At 39.7% G+C, this 17,307-nt stretch overlaps 1 protein-coding gene across 5 annotated transcripts in view; it reads right to left on the bottom strand.

The window, feature by feature from the left end:
• Positions 1-17,307, bottom strand: part of LOC309396434 (lethal(3)malignant brain tumor-like protein 4) — a 50,137-nt gene that overhangs the window by 24,722 nt on the left and 8,108 nt on the right. For all 5 annotated transcript variants that reach the window (XR_014176114.1, XM_081961571.1, XM_081961568.1 and 2 more), the window contains exons 2-10: positions 14,497-14,593; positions 11,449-11,596; positions 10,665-10,719; positions 9,360-9,448; positions 5,685-5,789; positions 4,825-4,960; positions 3,963-4,054; positions 2,579-2,730; positions 1,278-1,354 (exon numbers count right to left, since the gene is read on the bottom strand). Coding sequence is in view for 4 of the 5 variants with exons in the window: in XM_081961571.1 (XP_081817697.1) it covers positions 1,278-1,354; positions 2,579-2,730; positions 3,963-4,054; positions 4,825-4,960; positions 5,685-5,789; positions 9,360-9,448; positions 10,665-10,719; positions 11,449-11,596; positions 14,497-14,537 (895 nt within the window). In the remaining variant the exon portion in view is untranslated. The remainder of the gene's footprint in view (positions 1-1,277; positions 1,355-2,578; positions 2,731-3,962; positions 4,055-4,824; positions 4,961-5,684; positions 5,790-9,359; positions 9,449-10,664; positions 10,720-11,448; positions 11,597-14,496; positions 14,594-17,307) is intronic.

Here is a 17,307-nt window from a genome sequence, read left to right as displayed (position 1 = left end):
CTGACTGTGGAACAGATCACACACTCTGCTCATTTGCAAATTCTAAGTCAAGCTAAAGTGGAAGAAGAAAGCTAGCTTCCACGATATGATCTGGAGTTAAAATTTTCAAGGAAAACATCGGGAATTACTTTTATAGAAAACCACAGGAACTCACTGAGTGGAAACCAGAACAAATGTGGCATGAAATCAAACAATAAAAGATCAAGAAACAGGAAAAAAAAAAGCAGAGTCAAAAACCAAAGACATGAAAGAGAAAAATCTTAGGAAGGAACTGAAAGAATTTCAAAGAGCTGTTAGAAGAGACCAGAAGAGTATAATAACATTCGTAAAGATATGAAAGATGGAAACAGACATGGAAAATCAAGGGAAATATTCCAAAAGATTTCTGAACTCAGGACGATGTTTCAAGCTTGAAGTTCAAAGCTGCCAATGGACTGATAGTAACTGACTGAAAGAAGATCGAAGATGGAAAAAGCCTACCAAAATTCTATATAATCAAATAGCAGCATCTAAGATATCTTGGAAGGTATTCCCTATTTATAAGAGCATCATTCTAGTACTCTAGTCTTACTAGAGGTTTAAGTGAGATTAGCACTCCAGTCATTAACAAGGCAGACGACTACAGGAATTGATGGAATATCTACAGAAATATGGCAAGCAACAAAGTAAGAATCAATTGAGGCTCTAACCAAACTGTGCCAGTAAATCTGAATCAACTTAATGGAAGAAGTTAGTCTTTCTCTTTTATTAATGTCCTGCTCCTTTTGAAGAAAATATTCAGATCCTGCATTCCCCTGGTATGATACCTTTGTTAATCAATTTCTGCTGAAACTCCCAGATAATTTACATGAGCCAAATTTTGTCTAGCACTCCAATGCAGGTGTGAAATCTACCTACCTTCGCTACCAGTTCACAAATGTGAGCACACACACCACCTCCGCGCATGTGAAGGACCTTCCGTGCATGCGCAGAGCGTCGAAAACGGACATGATGACGTTCTTCGGAAAAACCAGTTCGCCCGAACCGGTAGCATTTTTTTATTACCGGTTCGGGCGACCCGATTCGAACTGCAAGCATTTTACCCCTGCTCCAAGGAATACGAATTTGGTTGGGACACCTACTTTCTAAAAATATCTGTAGAACATGCACAAGTAAGTAGGACTTCCTCAGTGTAAGCAGAGTGACTGAAATAAGACACATAACATAATTCCGTTGCAGCTTTTAAATTTCGTGCAGATGCTACCATGGTGACTGAAAATGAGGTGCTTTTAACCTACCAGCTGGTGTTGTTAAGAGAGTTCCAGTTTCTTGACAGTAACCAACAGGTCGAATATATGGACTGCTTGCATCACACCTGCACCAAAAGTATATTATACACGATGAAATACAGCTATGCAAACTTTGCCTAATGTTTCTATGCTGAACATTAATATCAAGGATGCAATAGGGCAAGTCAATAGCATCTCTTTCGTAGCCTTCAAGATCTGTAAATGGTAATCTAGATTTAGAATGATTTTTTTTTGTATTTATGAAATATAGGGAGCTTTAACAAGCTCTAACTGAAACATCCAACCTCCAGAAAGTTAAAACACCCATTTCACCCCTCATTATCCCAAATACCTGTCAAACAGACTTTTGAGTAAATTTAAGTTGTAAATGGTGCTCTCTGAGCTTGGTGGTTTTCTTGCAATGCATCAGTGCACTGATGATGTAACCTAGTTTGGTAATGAAATGTCTGCAAGAAAACCACCAAGAGAGCCCCAAGGACTTCACAGTTCAACTTTGAGCTACAAATATTCTCTTCTAATTGATACAAATATTCTCTTCTAATGGCACATTCCTGTATTAATCTCATACGTGGTAAGCTATATGGTTTGAATTTATATCTCTACATTAGACCAAACGAAGTTTAGATTTTAGTTCTTTATTCATTACAGTTTGTAGACAAGCTATGTGGCCCAAAATATAATTAGCTGGATGGAACACTGCACATATTTCCTCGTGGGCTTACAATCAGAACTTCAACAAACCGAATGGGGAATAAAGCTGGACGCAACTGAACAACAGAACTGGCTCCAGAGCAGTGGTGGGTTCCTGCCGGATCACACCGGATCGCACGCTCCCTTTCGGCGCTAAACCCGGAAGTACGGTCTTGCCCAGCCCCTGGCGATGCGACGACGCTTGCCTGCGCTCCACCAGCTCGGCTGGGAACGGAGACGTTTCCTCAGCGGAGCAGAGCGCCTGAAAGGGACGCAGGCTCAGCCTGCCAGGCTGCCACCACTCCACTGAAGACATTGCTGAGCAGAGAAACGTCTCCGTTCCCAGCCGAGCTGGTGGAGCGCAGGCAAGCGTCATCGCATCGCCAGGGGCGGGGCAAGACCGTACTTCCGGGTTTAGCGCCGAAAGGGAGCGCGCGATCCAGGTTTAGCGCCGAAAGGGAGCGCGCGCGATCCGGTGCGATCCAGCAGGAACCCACCACTGCTCCAGAGGTGTCCCTATCTCAAAGTGATTTTTACATTCTGCAGTTCTTGGGCAAAACCTGATTGCTCTGACCAACACAACACATTCTTGTTCTTACCAGTAATCATAGCTTTCGCCCCAGTTGTCAAAATGAACTAGCAGTCGGTTATCCAACATGTCTGCAATGGTTGCCACACACATCAGGGAAGGGTTCTTTTTGTCCACTGCCTCTAACTTCATGCCCACCCGAAAACCAGAAGGTGTGACTGGCTATTGGATGGGAGAAAACAGGGAGGGGGAAAAATAATTGCCGTTAGATGTATTTCAGTCTGCACAGAGTTGAAGAAAATCTGATCTTACTGCTGGATCCACATAAGACTCTAAATCGAAGTAGTGCATGTTCAGGGGTGGGCTTCAAAAAATGTTAGCGAGGAGTTCTCTACCCGGTTGCTGAGTGGGCGTGGCCATGGTGGGCGTGGCCTAGTTGGCCTCCTGCAGCATGGCGGGGAGAGGACCTTTTTGCTCTTCCCCGGACTCCGGAGGCTTTCCTCGAGCCTCTGGGAGGGCGAAAATGGCCTCCACAAGCTCTGGAGGCCAGAAATGGGCCCATTTCCAGCCTTCCTGAACTTCTGGTAGGCCCGTTTTTCACCCTCCCCGAGTCTCCGCACATACTCTGCATTTACCTGCATCCAAAACGGGCTGAGTGGGGACTCCTGGGAAGGCCGGGGAGGGGTGGGCGGGACCAGCCAGGAGTGGGATTTGGGGGTTCTCCGAACTGTACAGAATCTTAGCTAGAGGTTCTCCCGAACCCCTGTGAATCCTAGCAGCCCACCCCTGCAGGGCATGTTTGATTTTGGCTTAATAGGCTGTGAGACTTGTGCTTCATTTAAGAAATCATAATTTGGACGACTGGTTTCATGAGATGGGTGACCTTGATCGTAAGTCTCCCTAAAGCTGTGATACTCTGAATGCAAAATTAAAAAGATCTTTTTAATTCCCTGAAATCTAAAGGATTGGCACATGAGTGAAGAAATGTGGCTACTTGACAAGAGTAGAATCCAAAGGAACCAAAATACCTGAAAAACGCCAGATGTGCAACTAGGAAAAGATACCCAGATGAGCAGCAGGAACATGAATCAATAAATGTTTTCAGCTCAAACACTGAACAAATGCCGGGGGTTCTGTGAGCAGGGTTAACACAGGAGATAAAAAGCCAGCTACTCTGTGCCAGCTGTGCTTGGCTAATTTACTCCTCTGCTCAGATAAACACAAACCAATAAACTCTGAATTCTAAACAAACAAACACAGGCAATAAATTCTGAATTCTAAATATAACGTGAGAGATAATAGTTCCTATTTGATTTTTGCTTCCTTCTCTCTCTCTCTCTCTCTCTCTCTCTCATCGGTTTTGTTTCAATTTTAAGCATTAGCCAAAGGCACCTTGATACCTTCTACAGAAAGGACCCAAAACAGACAAACTAGAAACTGGCGTTGGTACTCACTGTGCTTAGGATCTTGAAAAGGTTTTTTGGGGCAGCCTGAGATTTGCAGGTCTTCAAATAGGAAGCCCAGTTAAATTCCCCATCTTTGTAACCTAGACAAAGAAAGAAAGAAAAAAGATTTTTGATAAAATAAATTTTAAAAAGCCTGTGGTGTACCACAGACTGCATTCTCAGATTTACACCTCAAGATGATCAACCTAGAAATAACTTTCTCTCCTGAAAGATTTCACTTACAAGAGGCTCTATGGTCCAAATATTGCAGTCCAAAGTCCCATCTCTGAGAATGGTTAAAAAGGTAAGTAGGTAGACAGATAGATAAATGATGGAAGGAAGATAGATAGATAGATGATAGATGATAGATAGATAGATAGATAGATAGATAGATAGATAGATAGATAAATGATAGAAGGAAGATAGATAGATAGATAGATAGATAGATAGATAGATAGATAGATGATAGATAGATGATAGATAGATAGATGATAGATAGATAATAGATAGATAATAGATAAATAGATAGATAGATAGATAGATAGATGATAGATAGATAGATAGATAGATGGATAGATAGATAGATAGATGATAGATGATAGATGATAGATAGATAGACAGATAGATAAATGATAGAAGGAAGATAGATAGATAGATAGATAGATAGATAGATAGATTATAGATAGAGAGATAGATAGATTATAGATAGATAGATAGATGATAGATAGATGATAGATAGATAGATAGATAGATAGATAGATAGATACTGGTAGATACATATACAGTACGTGTACATATACATACACATTCACATTCACACACATAAATATATGAACACACACACACACAAACACACACACACACACTCTACCTTTAGGAGGGAGCAGCTTGTGACCTGTTTTTTCACACCAGCCAACAGGATGGATGTCTGTTGAATCAGCATTAACCCAGAAGTCGTAAAACTCTGAATAACCATCAAAATGTAATCGCATTCGGTATCCCTGCACCTACAACCAACCACAATGGCGAGATTGTTACCACTTTTACAAAACACACCAAAAGCCCGTGTTAAAAAACTCTGCTCCTATTTCTTTTTCAACACGATTAACTTTTAACAGTGGATGCATTCATTGTATTAATTTATTGGTGGCGCCACAGTTCACAGACACTGTTTTTGCACCCTTTTGTTAGCAGAACTCAAGCATGTGGCCGCCGAAGGCGCATGGAGCGCTGTTACCTTCCCACCAAAGGTGGTTCCTATTTTTCTACTTGCATTTCTACATGCTTTCGAACTGCTAGGTTGGCAGAAGCTGGGACAAGTAACAGGAGCTCACTCCATTACGTGGCACTAGGGATTCGAACCACTGAACTGCCGACCTTCTGATCGACAAGCTCAGCATCTTAGCCACTGAGCCACCACGTCCCTGTACAAGAACTATATAAAAAGCCAATTAAAAATGTTCAGATTCTTGGTCTTATCTCTCAATATCTTTTCGGGCTACCAATATATATATATATATATATATATTTTGAGGGTGAAAAATATTCAGTTCATTTACCAATGTATATTAACATTGCCAAGACAGTATATTAAAATGTTTTTAAAAAGCATTCCTTAATGCCAGTAGGCATTTCGTGAACTTCAGCCAGAATTAATTAACTGATCATTGACATGCTTTTCATCTCTCTCCCAGTTATTTTCTTTGTTATTTTAAAAAGTCAGACGGGTACCTCAGCAACAGAAAGAACGCAAAATAAAGATGGATGTTCAGGGTCCAGTCCTTCAAGCTTCGTTCCAACTTTAAATCCATTTTTGTTTTGTGGAAAGGACTGAGACTACGGTAGAAAGAAATAAAATACTATTGTAGACTTAACAAACTCCTTGTTGCCAGGTCAATGTGCGGAAAAAAAAAAAAAATGAAGCAGGTGTTGTGGCCCACCAGCAGACAGCGGAGCTGGCAGCAGATTCAGACAGTGAGGAGGTTGGGGAGGAACATGGGCCAGTCCTGGAGTCTGGGGAAGGCTCGGATGAGGGCTCTGTGTCGGAGGCAGAGAGGGGGCCAAGGCCGTCTGACAGTTATCAGCTGCCTTCGGAGTCAGACATCAGTGAGGCAGACAAACAGCTGGAGTCTGTTCCCAGTGGGCGCATGTGCAGAGTTGCCAGATGAAGGGAACAGCTAAAGAAACAGGGGTCGACTTGGGAGTAAGGCCACAGGTGGACGGTGAATGGTCCCTCCCATAGGGAATAAAAGAGGAGAGAAAGGGGAGTGGAGTTTGCAGGAGACAATTAATTCGCTTAATTGGCCTGTGACTCTCAGAGGCTCCTTGCCAAGTTCTGCAGATATGGGCCTGGCAGCTCTCCAAGCCAGAGAAGGTCTGTGACTGTAAATCCTCCCTTGAAAGACTTTGCTGGATGTGTGAATTCACAGTAAGTTAATAAAAGGTTTTTTTCTTGGGACAAGGAGTTGGCTTCACGCTCTGGTGAAGCCTAAGTCAGAACAGCAGGAATATCAAGTATGTAGTATTCCTTTTCTATAATTAAGGTTTAAGTGACATTTTTAAAATATGCTCTTGTTTTTTTTATGTGGGAGTAAGCTGTTTATAGAAATGAAGGACAGTTAAAGTTTAATGATCACTTAGTGCAGTGTTTGAATTGACAGACTTGTGCTTCTAGTCTAAAATGATGCCTTAAAGACAATCCATGGAACGTTCTTTTCTTAACTGGTAAAACACAGATTGCTGTTATGATACAATTAGTCCTGGACTTGCAACCAACTTACAAATTGAGCCCAACGTTTCTGTTGCTAAGCAAGTCTGTTGCTAAATGAGTGTTGCCCCTATTTCATGACCTTCCTTGCCACAGTTCTTAAGTGAATCACTGCAGCTGTTAAGTGAGTAACATGGCTGTTAAGTGAATCTGGATTTCCCATTGACTTTGCTTGTCAGAAGGTCACAAAAGTAGGTCACATGATCTTGGGACACAGCAATGGTCATAAATGTGAACCAGTTGCCAACTGTCTGAATTTTGATCATGTGACCACAAGGATGCTGCAATGGTGGTAAGTGTGAAAAAGGGTCATAAGCGGGAAATGGAGGCAAATTGCTATAATGTTTAATTTGACACTTATACACTTGGATATCCTAACTATAGCTTCATATCCTAAATTTTAGTTAGCTCACACCATGATATTATATAGTGTATGAACTGAATTTCTGAATCTGACCTGGAGAAGCATCAGACCAAGAGACAGTATTATTCTGAAATTTGGACTCAGGCAAACATTAAACAAAGCTGAAAGTCTTTTTAAAATCTTGGCTCATTTATTCATTCATTCAATTTATGTGCTGCCCATATCACTGTCAAGTGACTCTCAGCAGCTTACAATGTCATAAGATAGTAATATAAGAAAGATAAAAATGTTTTTGAAAATCCCTCTAAGAAGCTGAGCTTTACATATAAAAACTGGCAGTGAAATATGGTTCAAATCAAGCATCTTCCCAATGCTGTGTTTTCGATTATGTCCATTTTATTTGAAGAAATGGAAATAATTTAGCGTGGACGGGAAGGAGGCTATGATCACATTTTCTGTGATTTGATTTTGTGCATGTTGTTAGATATGGCAATTGGCTGCTACTTGTACCCTCACTTGTAATGATTACTTTTTAATAAGATAATCTACAACATGCTAAAAAGTCAAGGACAAATTAATGTCAGCACTATGCTAATTACCAAAGCTGAAAACTAGCTTTATACAGTTGCTGGCTGAGATATGATACTGGTGTCGAGCAATTTCATAGACACAAATTAAAACAGGGGTTGTGGGTAAAATTAAATGTGAAGATTAAACTGCTTACAATGGTTAATTCACATATTACCCTTTTAACAAGGAAGATGCACAATAAAGCACGTGCACACCCCAACTTGCACTGAATCCCTTTCCAGACAAAAACCGATAGTGGTTTGTCTTGTTCCTTCTTTCTGATGCTCACCATTTCCTCCCAACAAGAAACCTTGACCCTAGTTGCAACTTCTCTCTACTGAACTCAAAGTAAATGCAGTGCGAAGATTTAATAAATCTTTATGGTTCAAACACTCGTAAGGAGTGCTGAGATGTGTTTCCCTGCTTGGATGCCATGAGAAAACTAGCATCTCTCTTCTACAGGCAGTTGTGCAAGAGAAGAAGAGAGAATGAAGAAGGCGGTGAAGGAATTCTCTTCTCCACATCAACAAACCCTATATGGAGATGCAAAACCAGCCTGAAATGCCATAACAACAACAACAACAACAACGCCTTTACAGTTCCTAGGTCCTTGGTTAGGACTCGAGCTGTTGAGCTACCAACCAGCCCCAAAGGCTGTGAATCTCACCAAAAATTATCATCATCATCACAACAACAACTTTTGGGCCTCTGTAACAGAGGAGGGCTGCTACTGATAATTTTTTTACTACCGGTTCAGGCGCGAACACTTGCACACATGCATGACGCTTCTGCACATGCACAGAAGTGTCCAGGCGGGTGGACAGAGTCTCCTGCCGCCGCTTCTACCAGTTCACCCAATCCAGGCTGAACTGGGAGCAACCCACCTCTGCTCTGTAGGTTTCTTAGAACTATGATGGACCCAGGCTTGTCTCTCTGAAGCATTGAAGAAGCTCTTTACGGGATTTCAATAGCCTTAACATATTCCATCTCATTACAGGATCTGGTTCTTTTAGTTTCTCACCCCCCAAAGAATTCTGGTTTAAGGGCAAATGCAAAGACACTCACATGCAGGCCGTCCTTGACCCACAGCCACAATTGAGCCCAACCTTTCGGCTGCTAAGCAAGACAGTTGCTAAGTGAGTTTTGCTCCATTTTACAACCTTTTTAGTCACAGCCGTTAAGTGAAGCACTGTAGATCTAAAGTTAGCAATGCAGATTAATTGAATCTGGCTTCCCCATTGGCGTTGCTTGTCAGAGGATCACAAATGGTGATCACACGACCCTGGGACACTGCAACCGTCATCAACACGAGCCAATTGCCAAGCGCCTCCATTTCAATCACGTGATCCCAGGGATGCTGCAAGGGTCTTAAGGGTGAAAACAGCCGCACATCACTTTATCAGTGGAACACATTAAACAGTGGAACAGAAGTTGCCTCCAGAGGTTGTGAATGCCCCAACACTGGAAGTCTTTAAGAAGATGTTGGATAGCCATTTGTCTAAAATGGTATAGGGTTTCCTGCCTAGGCAGGGGGTTGGACTAGAAGATCTCCAAGGTCCTTTCCAACTCTGCTATTGTATTGTACTGTATTGTACTTTTTCAGTGCTGTTGTTAACTTCGAACAGTCACTGAACGAATGGTTGCAAGTCAAGGACTACCTGTATTCAATAGTCATCCACAAGAGAACACCTAGGAGATTGCAAACCTCTTTGAAAAGTTTCAAGGGAGCAGCTGGCATTCGTTCTTCTTCTAAGTATGTCATCCAGTTCCAAACATTCTTCTTTGCAGGAACAGCTGAGAAAATCAGAGATAGAATGTAAAAAAAAATTGCTTCTGGGAGACAAGAGTATGCTCCGTAGAGAGAGCCACGTGGGACAAGCGATAGCACACTTGTCACAATGTACTTATGCAATGGTGTGCAATGTTGTGATAAAAAAGGAATAGAGCAGTTAGTGCTTTGGTGGGAAGGTGACAGCGTTCCGTGCACCATTGGTGTTTAGTCATGCCAGCCACATGACCACAGACACGTCTTCGGACAGCGCGAGGGGAACCTTTACGTGTGTGTGTGTGTGTGTGTGTGTGTGTGTATCCTAATAAATATAATAATTCTACTCATCATGTGAATATGATTGGATAGACTTAACCTTCTCATCACAATAGAGCAGTGGTTCTCAACCTTCCCAATGCCGCGACCCTTTAATACAGTTCCTCATGATATGGTGACCCCCCAACCATAAAATTGGTGTCTCGGTTCCTAAGACCATCGAAAATATGTGTTTTCCGGTGGTCTTAGGCGACCCCTGTGAAAAGGCCGTTCGACCCCCAAAGGGGTCCCGACCCACAGGTTGAGAGCCACTGCAATAGATGGATAGGAGATTTCAAAAATCACAGTTCCAATGCCATAATCATCCCTTTCTTTTTAGGGGTTTCTTGAACCTTCTCATTTATAACATTTACAACACAAGCTCGTATTATATATATTTACTCAGAATTAAATTCTTTGGAATGGAACTTACAAGTAACTAGGAATATAATACTATGCCTACAAAATATATATACATATATACATATAGTGAATCACTGCAGTTATTACCATGGTTGTTAAGTGAATTTGGCTTCCCCATTGACCGCTTGTCAGAAGGTTGCAAAAGGGGATCACATGATCTTGGGACACAGCAACCGTTGTAAATATATGCCAGTTGCCAAGTGCCTGAATTTTGATTATATGACCACGGGGATGCTGCTGCAACATGCAATGGTCATAAATGTGAAAAAAATGGTCATAAGTCGCTTTTTTCAATGTCGCAACTTCAAATGGCCACTAAATGAATGGTTGTAAGTCAAGGATTACAAGTAATACATTTCACAGACTATAAGGATAAGTGTAAAATTGATGGAATGCTCTTTGGAACATTAGTGCTCTGGGTATTATTACAGAGGTTGCCAAAGTACTGAGTTTATAGCAGCATTTTGCCATGGAACAGTTTAAAGGTGAGTTTTGCACCCTTACCTTGCTTCATTGATTTTGGGTTCTTGCGGTTTTTCGGATTCAATTTATTCTTTTCCTAGATAAAACAAACCAGATGAAAATACACTGACATTTTTCATATATCGCTGAACGTCATTTTCACTCTTTTTGCAATGTTTATTTTTTGCTCAGTATTTCAAACTACCAGCAGAAATATCGAATATAAATGAAACAAATAAACTAAATATATTGAAACACATTATCTACCTTTTACAGCAAAATAACATTTTAAAACTTTCTAATGAAGTAGTGTTCTCTGATGGCTGAATTTCAACATGTCAACTAATTTCTAATTTCCAGTAGTGAAATGGTGGGATTGTTACTTTTCAAAATCTGATTCTGCAATAAATTTTTTTTCTGCTAAAAGGGCAAAGCATCAAGATTTCCAATAATCTTATTTTTTCCCTTTTGTTTTAATGTAAAACCACAATGTTATCAGATTTATATGTATACAATGTGTCTAATAGTCTTTTTCCCCCTTTTGTTTTAATGTAAAATCACAATGTTATCAGATTTATATGTATACAGTGTGTCCAATAATCTTTTTTCCCTTTTGTTTTAATGTAAAGTCACAATGTTATAAGACTTAGATGTATACAATGTGTATGTTTTGGTTTCGTTTGGTTTGACACAATAAGTAATATTTGTAAAAATACTACTTAAATGTAAAAGGATTAATTAAATTTACCTGGTAAATTCTTATCACTACAAGTTTCATTACAGCCTTCTAGCTACTCTTTCAATTAAAGAAATCATATTGAATTACCTCCTCCTCGTCTCCATTTTCTTCTTCTTCTTCAGAATCTAAAAGCAGCTTCCTTTTCCTTCGAAGCCGCTTGGAGGGCCTATCGGTTTCACGAGTCTGACTGTTATTTGTCTGTTTCCCACAGTTGGTGGTATTGTCCTTAGACAGCCTACCAAAAGATGTAATTTACATGCACTTAGAAAACATCGTACTCTAAGATGGCATCCTTGGTTAACATATTTTAAATCTGCACCATTTTCTTCTCTACAAAACTCTACAAATTTATATAATATTGTGAGGCTCTACATTCTTCAGAGGTAATGTGCACGCAGGTATACATGTGGCTATATCTGATATTGCCTGTGTCAAACCCTCATTCGTAAGTTAGATAATCAGCATTGGCACTTCGGCATGCATTTAAGGTTGTGCTCCATTTATCATTGCTGATTCTTCTGTATTCATCTTCATTTAAGACCCAGGGTCTGGGCAACTGAATGGAGAAAGTTTTAATGGCCGGATGCCTTCCTATTGGCAATGAAGAGTTTTGTTCAGCAAATATATTCTTGGTGTGCCCAGAGAAAGAAACATCTGCCTCTACCTAGGATTGAACTCACAGCCTCCTGATTGTGAGGTGAGAGCTCCACCGCACCACTCCTGCTGATTCTCTTGTATTACTGCTCTTTTAATTCCTTGTTTTCAAATTATTGACAAGCCAACGTATTAAAGTCTTCCAAATTGATCCAGCGCAGACATTAAGGCATGTGGATAGCAAGCTACAAGAATGGTTTAATATAGAGAGCATTAATTCAACTGCTTAGCAAACAGTTGTCATTCTTAGTTCTACGTTCCAATCTGATTTTTAAGGCTGTGTTGTCTGCTCAGCAAAGAGTGGGTATTCTCCATTTGGAAATCACATGCTGCATTTATCCTAACCTAATTAGGAAACTTAAACAAACCCACCCATATCAGTCCGACTTCACATGATATATGAATGTGATATATGAATTTGTTCAATATTAGTTGCCCCTAGTCAGAAGTGCATGGATTTTATGGACACAAAAACCACAGACAAAGATGATGTCACTTGAAGCATTGGCCCAGAGTTGCACAGATGAGATGGGTGACCATATAACGGAAATAAATAAATATGTACATACATTGTGTAACTGCACACAGAATGTATGATATAATAGCCTACAACGGGGGAAATCCAGGAGGGGCGCTGCAAAGTTAAAAAAAAAAGAATTGCATTTTGTATTAACACCATAAGAGTTAGGGTTCCTTTTTCTGTATCTCTCTGAAACTATAGTCACCAATGCCCATCTTCAATTTTTAATTTAAAAAAAAAAAATGAATTAAAGCAAACTGAGATTCCTCTGCAAATGATATTCTGCTACTGATATTCTGATATGACTGGGTCATTTAAAGGTAAAGGGTCATGTGGCCAGCATAACTAAACACCAAAGGCGCATGGAACGCTGTTACCTTCCCACCAAGGTAGTCCCTATTTTTCTACTTACATTTTTTACGTGCTTTCGAACTGCTAGGTTGGCAGAAACTGGGACAAGTAATGGGAGCTCACTCCATTACGCGGCGCTAGGGATTCAAACCTCGGAACTGCTGACCTTTCTGATCAACAAACTCAGGATCTTACCCACTTAACCCCCATGTCCCTCATCATTTACATATATCCTTTGGGTCATTTACACAGTTCCACTTCTTGCCCTCCTTTTGGTTTTCAATATCCTTTCCAAAACATGGGCATGAGAATCCAGAAGCCTTTTAGAAACGATTTTACACAGTTCAGAAACTATGGATGTGAACCGTTTATCCTCTTATTTCTTCTAAAGCAGGGGTGCTTAGATCTGGCCCAAGGGTCCGCCCTGGAAACAGCGAAGGAGAGGCCCGTGGTGCCTCTGCTATCAAAAAGGGAGCTCAGTAGGGCCACACGCGGCCTTCCCAGGCTTTGTTTTCGGCCACAGCAGCCTCCTGCAGCCCTCTGCCATTTTCGCTGGCACAAGGCTGCAGGAGGCTGTCACAGCTGAAAACGCTCCAGTTCTAAAGTGACCTTTCCAACATAGATTGCTGCTATATTGTTATTTAGTCTTTAACACGTAAAGATACAAGTAGTCTTTGACTTATAACCACAACTGAGCCCAACGTTTCTATTGCTATGATATTTGTTAAGTGAGTTTCGCCCCGTCTTATGACTTTTCTTGCTGTTCTGACTGAGGCTTCCCAACGGCATGAAGCAAACTCCTTGTCCCAACAAAAAAAACCCTTTTTATTAATTTGCTGTGAATTCTTCTGTGAATTTGCTGTCTTTCAAGGGAGGATTTATAGTCACAGACCTTATCTGGCTTGGAGAGCTGCCAGGCCAATATCTGCAAAACTTGGCAAGGAGTCTCGGAGAGTCAGGAACCAATTAAGTGAACTAATTATCTCCTGCAAACTCCACTCCCCTTTCCCTCCTCTTTTATTTCCTCTGGGAGGGGCCATTCATTGTCAATCTGTGGCCTTACTCCCAAGTTGACCCCTGTTCTTTAGCTGTTCCCTTCATCGGGCAACACTGCGCATGCACACACTGGGAACAGGCTCCAACTGTTCATCTGCATCACTGATATTTAACTGGCATACGGCTCTGGCCCCCTCTCTGCCTCTGACATAGAGCCCTCATCCGAGCCTTCCCCAGACTCCAGGACTGGCCCATGATTCTCCCCAACCTCCTCACTGTTTGAATCTGCTGCCAGCTCTCCTGGCCACTGGCAGGCTACAACACTTGCCACAGTTGTTAAGTGAATCACTGCAGTTGCTAAGTTAGTAACAAGGTTGTTGTGAATTTGGCTTCTCCATAGACTTTGCTTGTCAGAAGGTCCCCAAAAGGTTTGGTAGTAAGTTTGAAAAAACAGCCCTAAGAGCACTTTTTTTCATTGCTGTTGTAACTTTGAATGGTCAGCAAACGAACTGTTATAAGTTGAGGACTACCTGTAAATATAGATTGTACCCCAAGACTATATCCATGTTAAGATGCATTTTAATGAAACGAAGAAAGCAAGCAAAAGGTATCACCTGTCTTTACTCTCCTGGTGAGAATTCTCAAAGGTCTCCATTTGTCCAGAACAGGTGATTCTTGAGTTCTGGTCTAGAACGATTCCTGTCTTTGGTTCTGCAAAATCCAAGAGTCGGGAATGAAAAAAAAAAAACTTCAAATATTTATTACGTAACAAATTCCCTCTCTCTCTCTCTGCTTTTTCAGCCTTTCATTAACTGAATCTCACAATCTCCTGCAAATGAATTAATCACCATGGATTTTAATGAAAATGCTATGCCACTCATACCTAAGCCCCAAATCACAAACAGCTGACATATCCAGTGATATTTTAATTATGGAAGAAACCTCTGAGATGAGAAGTCTGAAAATTTGTTGAGTGCCTCTGGATACTCATTTACATTGAAAAAAATTTAGAGGAGAAAATTATGTGCATTCTTTGCAACAACAGAAGAATGTTGTAGTACTTTAAAGAATAATAAATGACTTTAACAGTTGTTATAGACATTTCATTTAAAAAAAGCCCTTTAAGGACACAGTCAAGAAATGAGTGATTGAACTAAGTATGAGGACTTAATTGAATTTCAGAACTTCTTTCTAACCAAGATGAATCCTTTAAACACCAGTAATGTTCTATAAAACTGAGAGACACAGTATATTGTAATTAGGTATTGTAACCCTGAAAATAATGTATTATACTTGAATATAGGATTTTTTTTACATAAAATACATGTACAGAAGTTGGTTTTAGTCTTTTATGCAATAACAATAATATCTGAAGAGTAAATTATATTCAACTAAGCAGGGGTTTCCAACTTGAGTGTAATGAACCATTCATTTACGTAAATGTGTAGACCCAGGTTGAAAAAGAATATAAATTGGATGCACAGGCTTGGGGATACAGGAAAAAATGAGAGTGGAGATCAGATTTCATTACTAAGCAGCAAAAATATCCCTGGAAGATGTCTCATTAATCAAAGGCAAAGATGAAGCCAAAATTACTGGTAGATTCCCCCAAGAAAAATTAAGTCAGGAATGATGTTCTGTATCCAAAAAGAATGTTAACCCCAGTCATAGTCAATAAGTTGAAAAGCTTCCAATATATTGTAGGAAGTTAGCAGCCACCCCTCTCCTAGGAAAATGAAATACTCTAGGAAATATTAAAAAGGCAGAATGTTTCCCTGGATGAGAAAAGGAGAAACAAGTTTTTAAAGACAAAGTAGCTTCCTGCAGCTCCCTGTCCCCCACCCCGGCCCCCCACTTTCAGCTCCAGGGTGATAGGATTAAGACATGGCCCTCAAAACATGATAGGATTAGCCCTCTACCCATTTCACCACATGGCACCTGGGGAGATTACCAGGGGTGGGTCCCTGCCGGGCACCAGTGCCCGAAAAATTATGATGTTGCATATAATCAGTCCGTGAGAATTTGCTGCAGACACTGATAAGGTGATCCACTATTAGCATTATTATTTATAACATTTATTGGCACCCATGTTACCATACCATACCAGGGCAGCTTACAGTTACATAAAATCTAAAACATAAAAAGTTAAAAACAAATATTTAAACGAAAAACACATGGAGGAGGATGGAGGCGGAGGGGGGGGGTAGAAGGGATCTGTTATTACTCAATCAACCACCTCCACACTGCTCATCCCCAACAATTATGGAAGGAAGTACAGAAGACATTTCTATCAAAGAAATGTAGGACAAACGTTATTTTCTAAAGTATGACCACTATGTCATAGACACATATGGAATATGTATTAATTTACCCCCGTATTCACGGTGCAAATATTATTGGCATAACATGAAGCAAACTACTAGGTATGACAGAGAATTCCATACACATGGCTCTACAAATATATATATATATATATATATATATATATATATGTATGTATGTATGTATGTATGTATGTATGTATGTATGTATGTATGTTTGTTTATTTATTATTTATTATTTATTATTTATTATTTATTTATTATTTATTTATTTATTTATTATTTATTTATTTATTTATTATTTATTATTTATTTATTTATTATTGATTGATTGATTGATTGATTGAATTTATATTTATAGGGCATTGGTAATGAAATCCAAATCTGCAAAGAGAGAAATGACTGCCAGTATCTGCTGCTTTGAAATGGGCTCAGAAGATCATGTTGATATTTAGCCATACAGTTCAAAATACCATCTTGGACTTTCCAAATGTGTGGGGTTTAGCTCTCAAATTTTTAAGAAAAGACACAGAGGCTTAGAAATTCTAAAAGTAGAAATCCATACCTTTGAAAATCTTCCAGGTTGGGAGAAACTGTTTCAGTATATACAAGTAATAATCCAAAGGGGGAAAAAAGCAATGTTTTTTCTATTAATCAGATAACAAATTGTAATTATTTAGCTATCCTTAAAGAGTGTAGATAACATTTCTATTACATAATTTATATCTCTACATAGGCTCCTTTTAATACTTAATTAGTATCTGCTATTGTCTACTAAGTCATTATTTTTAATCAGTGTTAAACATTAAGTTCTAATGATTTTAGTATAAGAGATTTAAGAAGGTGCATTAAATCCAAGTTGATCTGTTTTGATTGGATGTTATCCCACTTTAGCAATATACATGTTTAAAAGACAATATGATATTTTAAAATACAGAAAAAAATGATAGAAAACTAAGTATGCAAACCCCTGAAAAATAAGGGAAAACCTTTTTTTGTTTTAACTAGACTATAGCAACTGAATATTATTATATAATTTGTTCCACAATTAAATTGATTTATCCCAGGTCAATATAACAGTGTCTTACTAAAAAATGCAGCTCA

Source organism: Natrix helvetica (assembly GCF_964273705.1).
Source record: "Natrix helvetica genome assembly, chromosome: 9".
NCBI classification, from domain to species: Eukaryota; Metazoa; Chordata; class Lepidosauria; order Squamata; family Natricidae; genus Natrix; species Natrix helvetica.
This window is presented reverse-complemented; position numbering and strand designations above follow the sequence as displayed.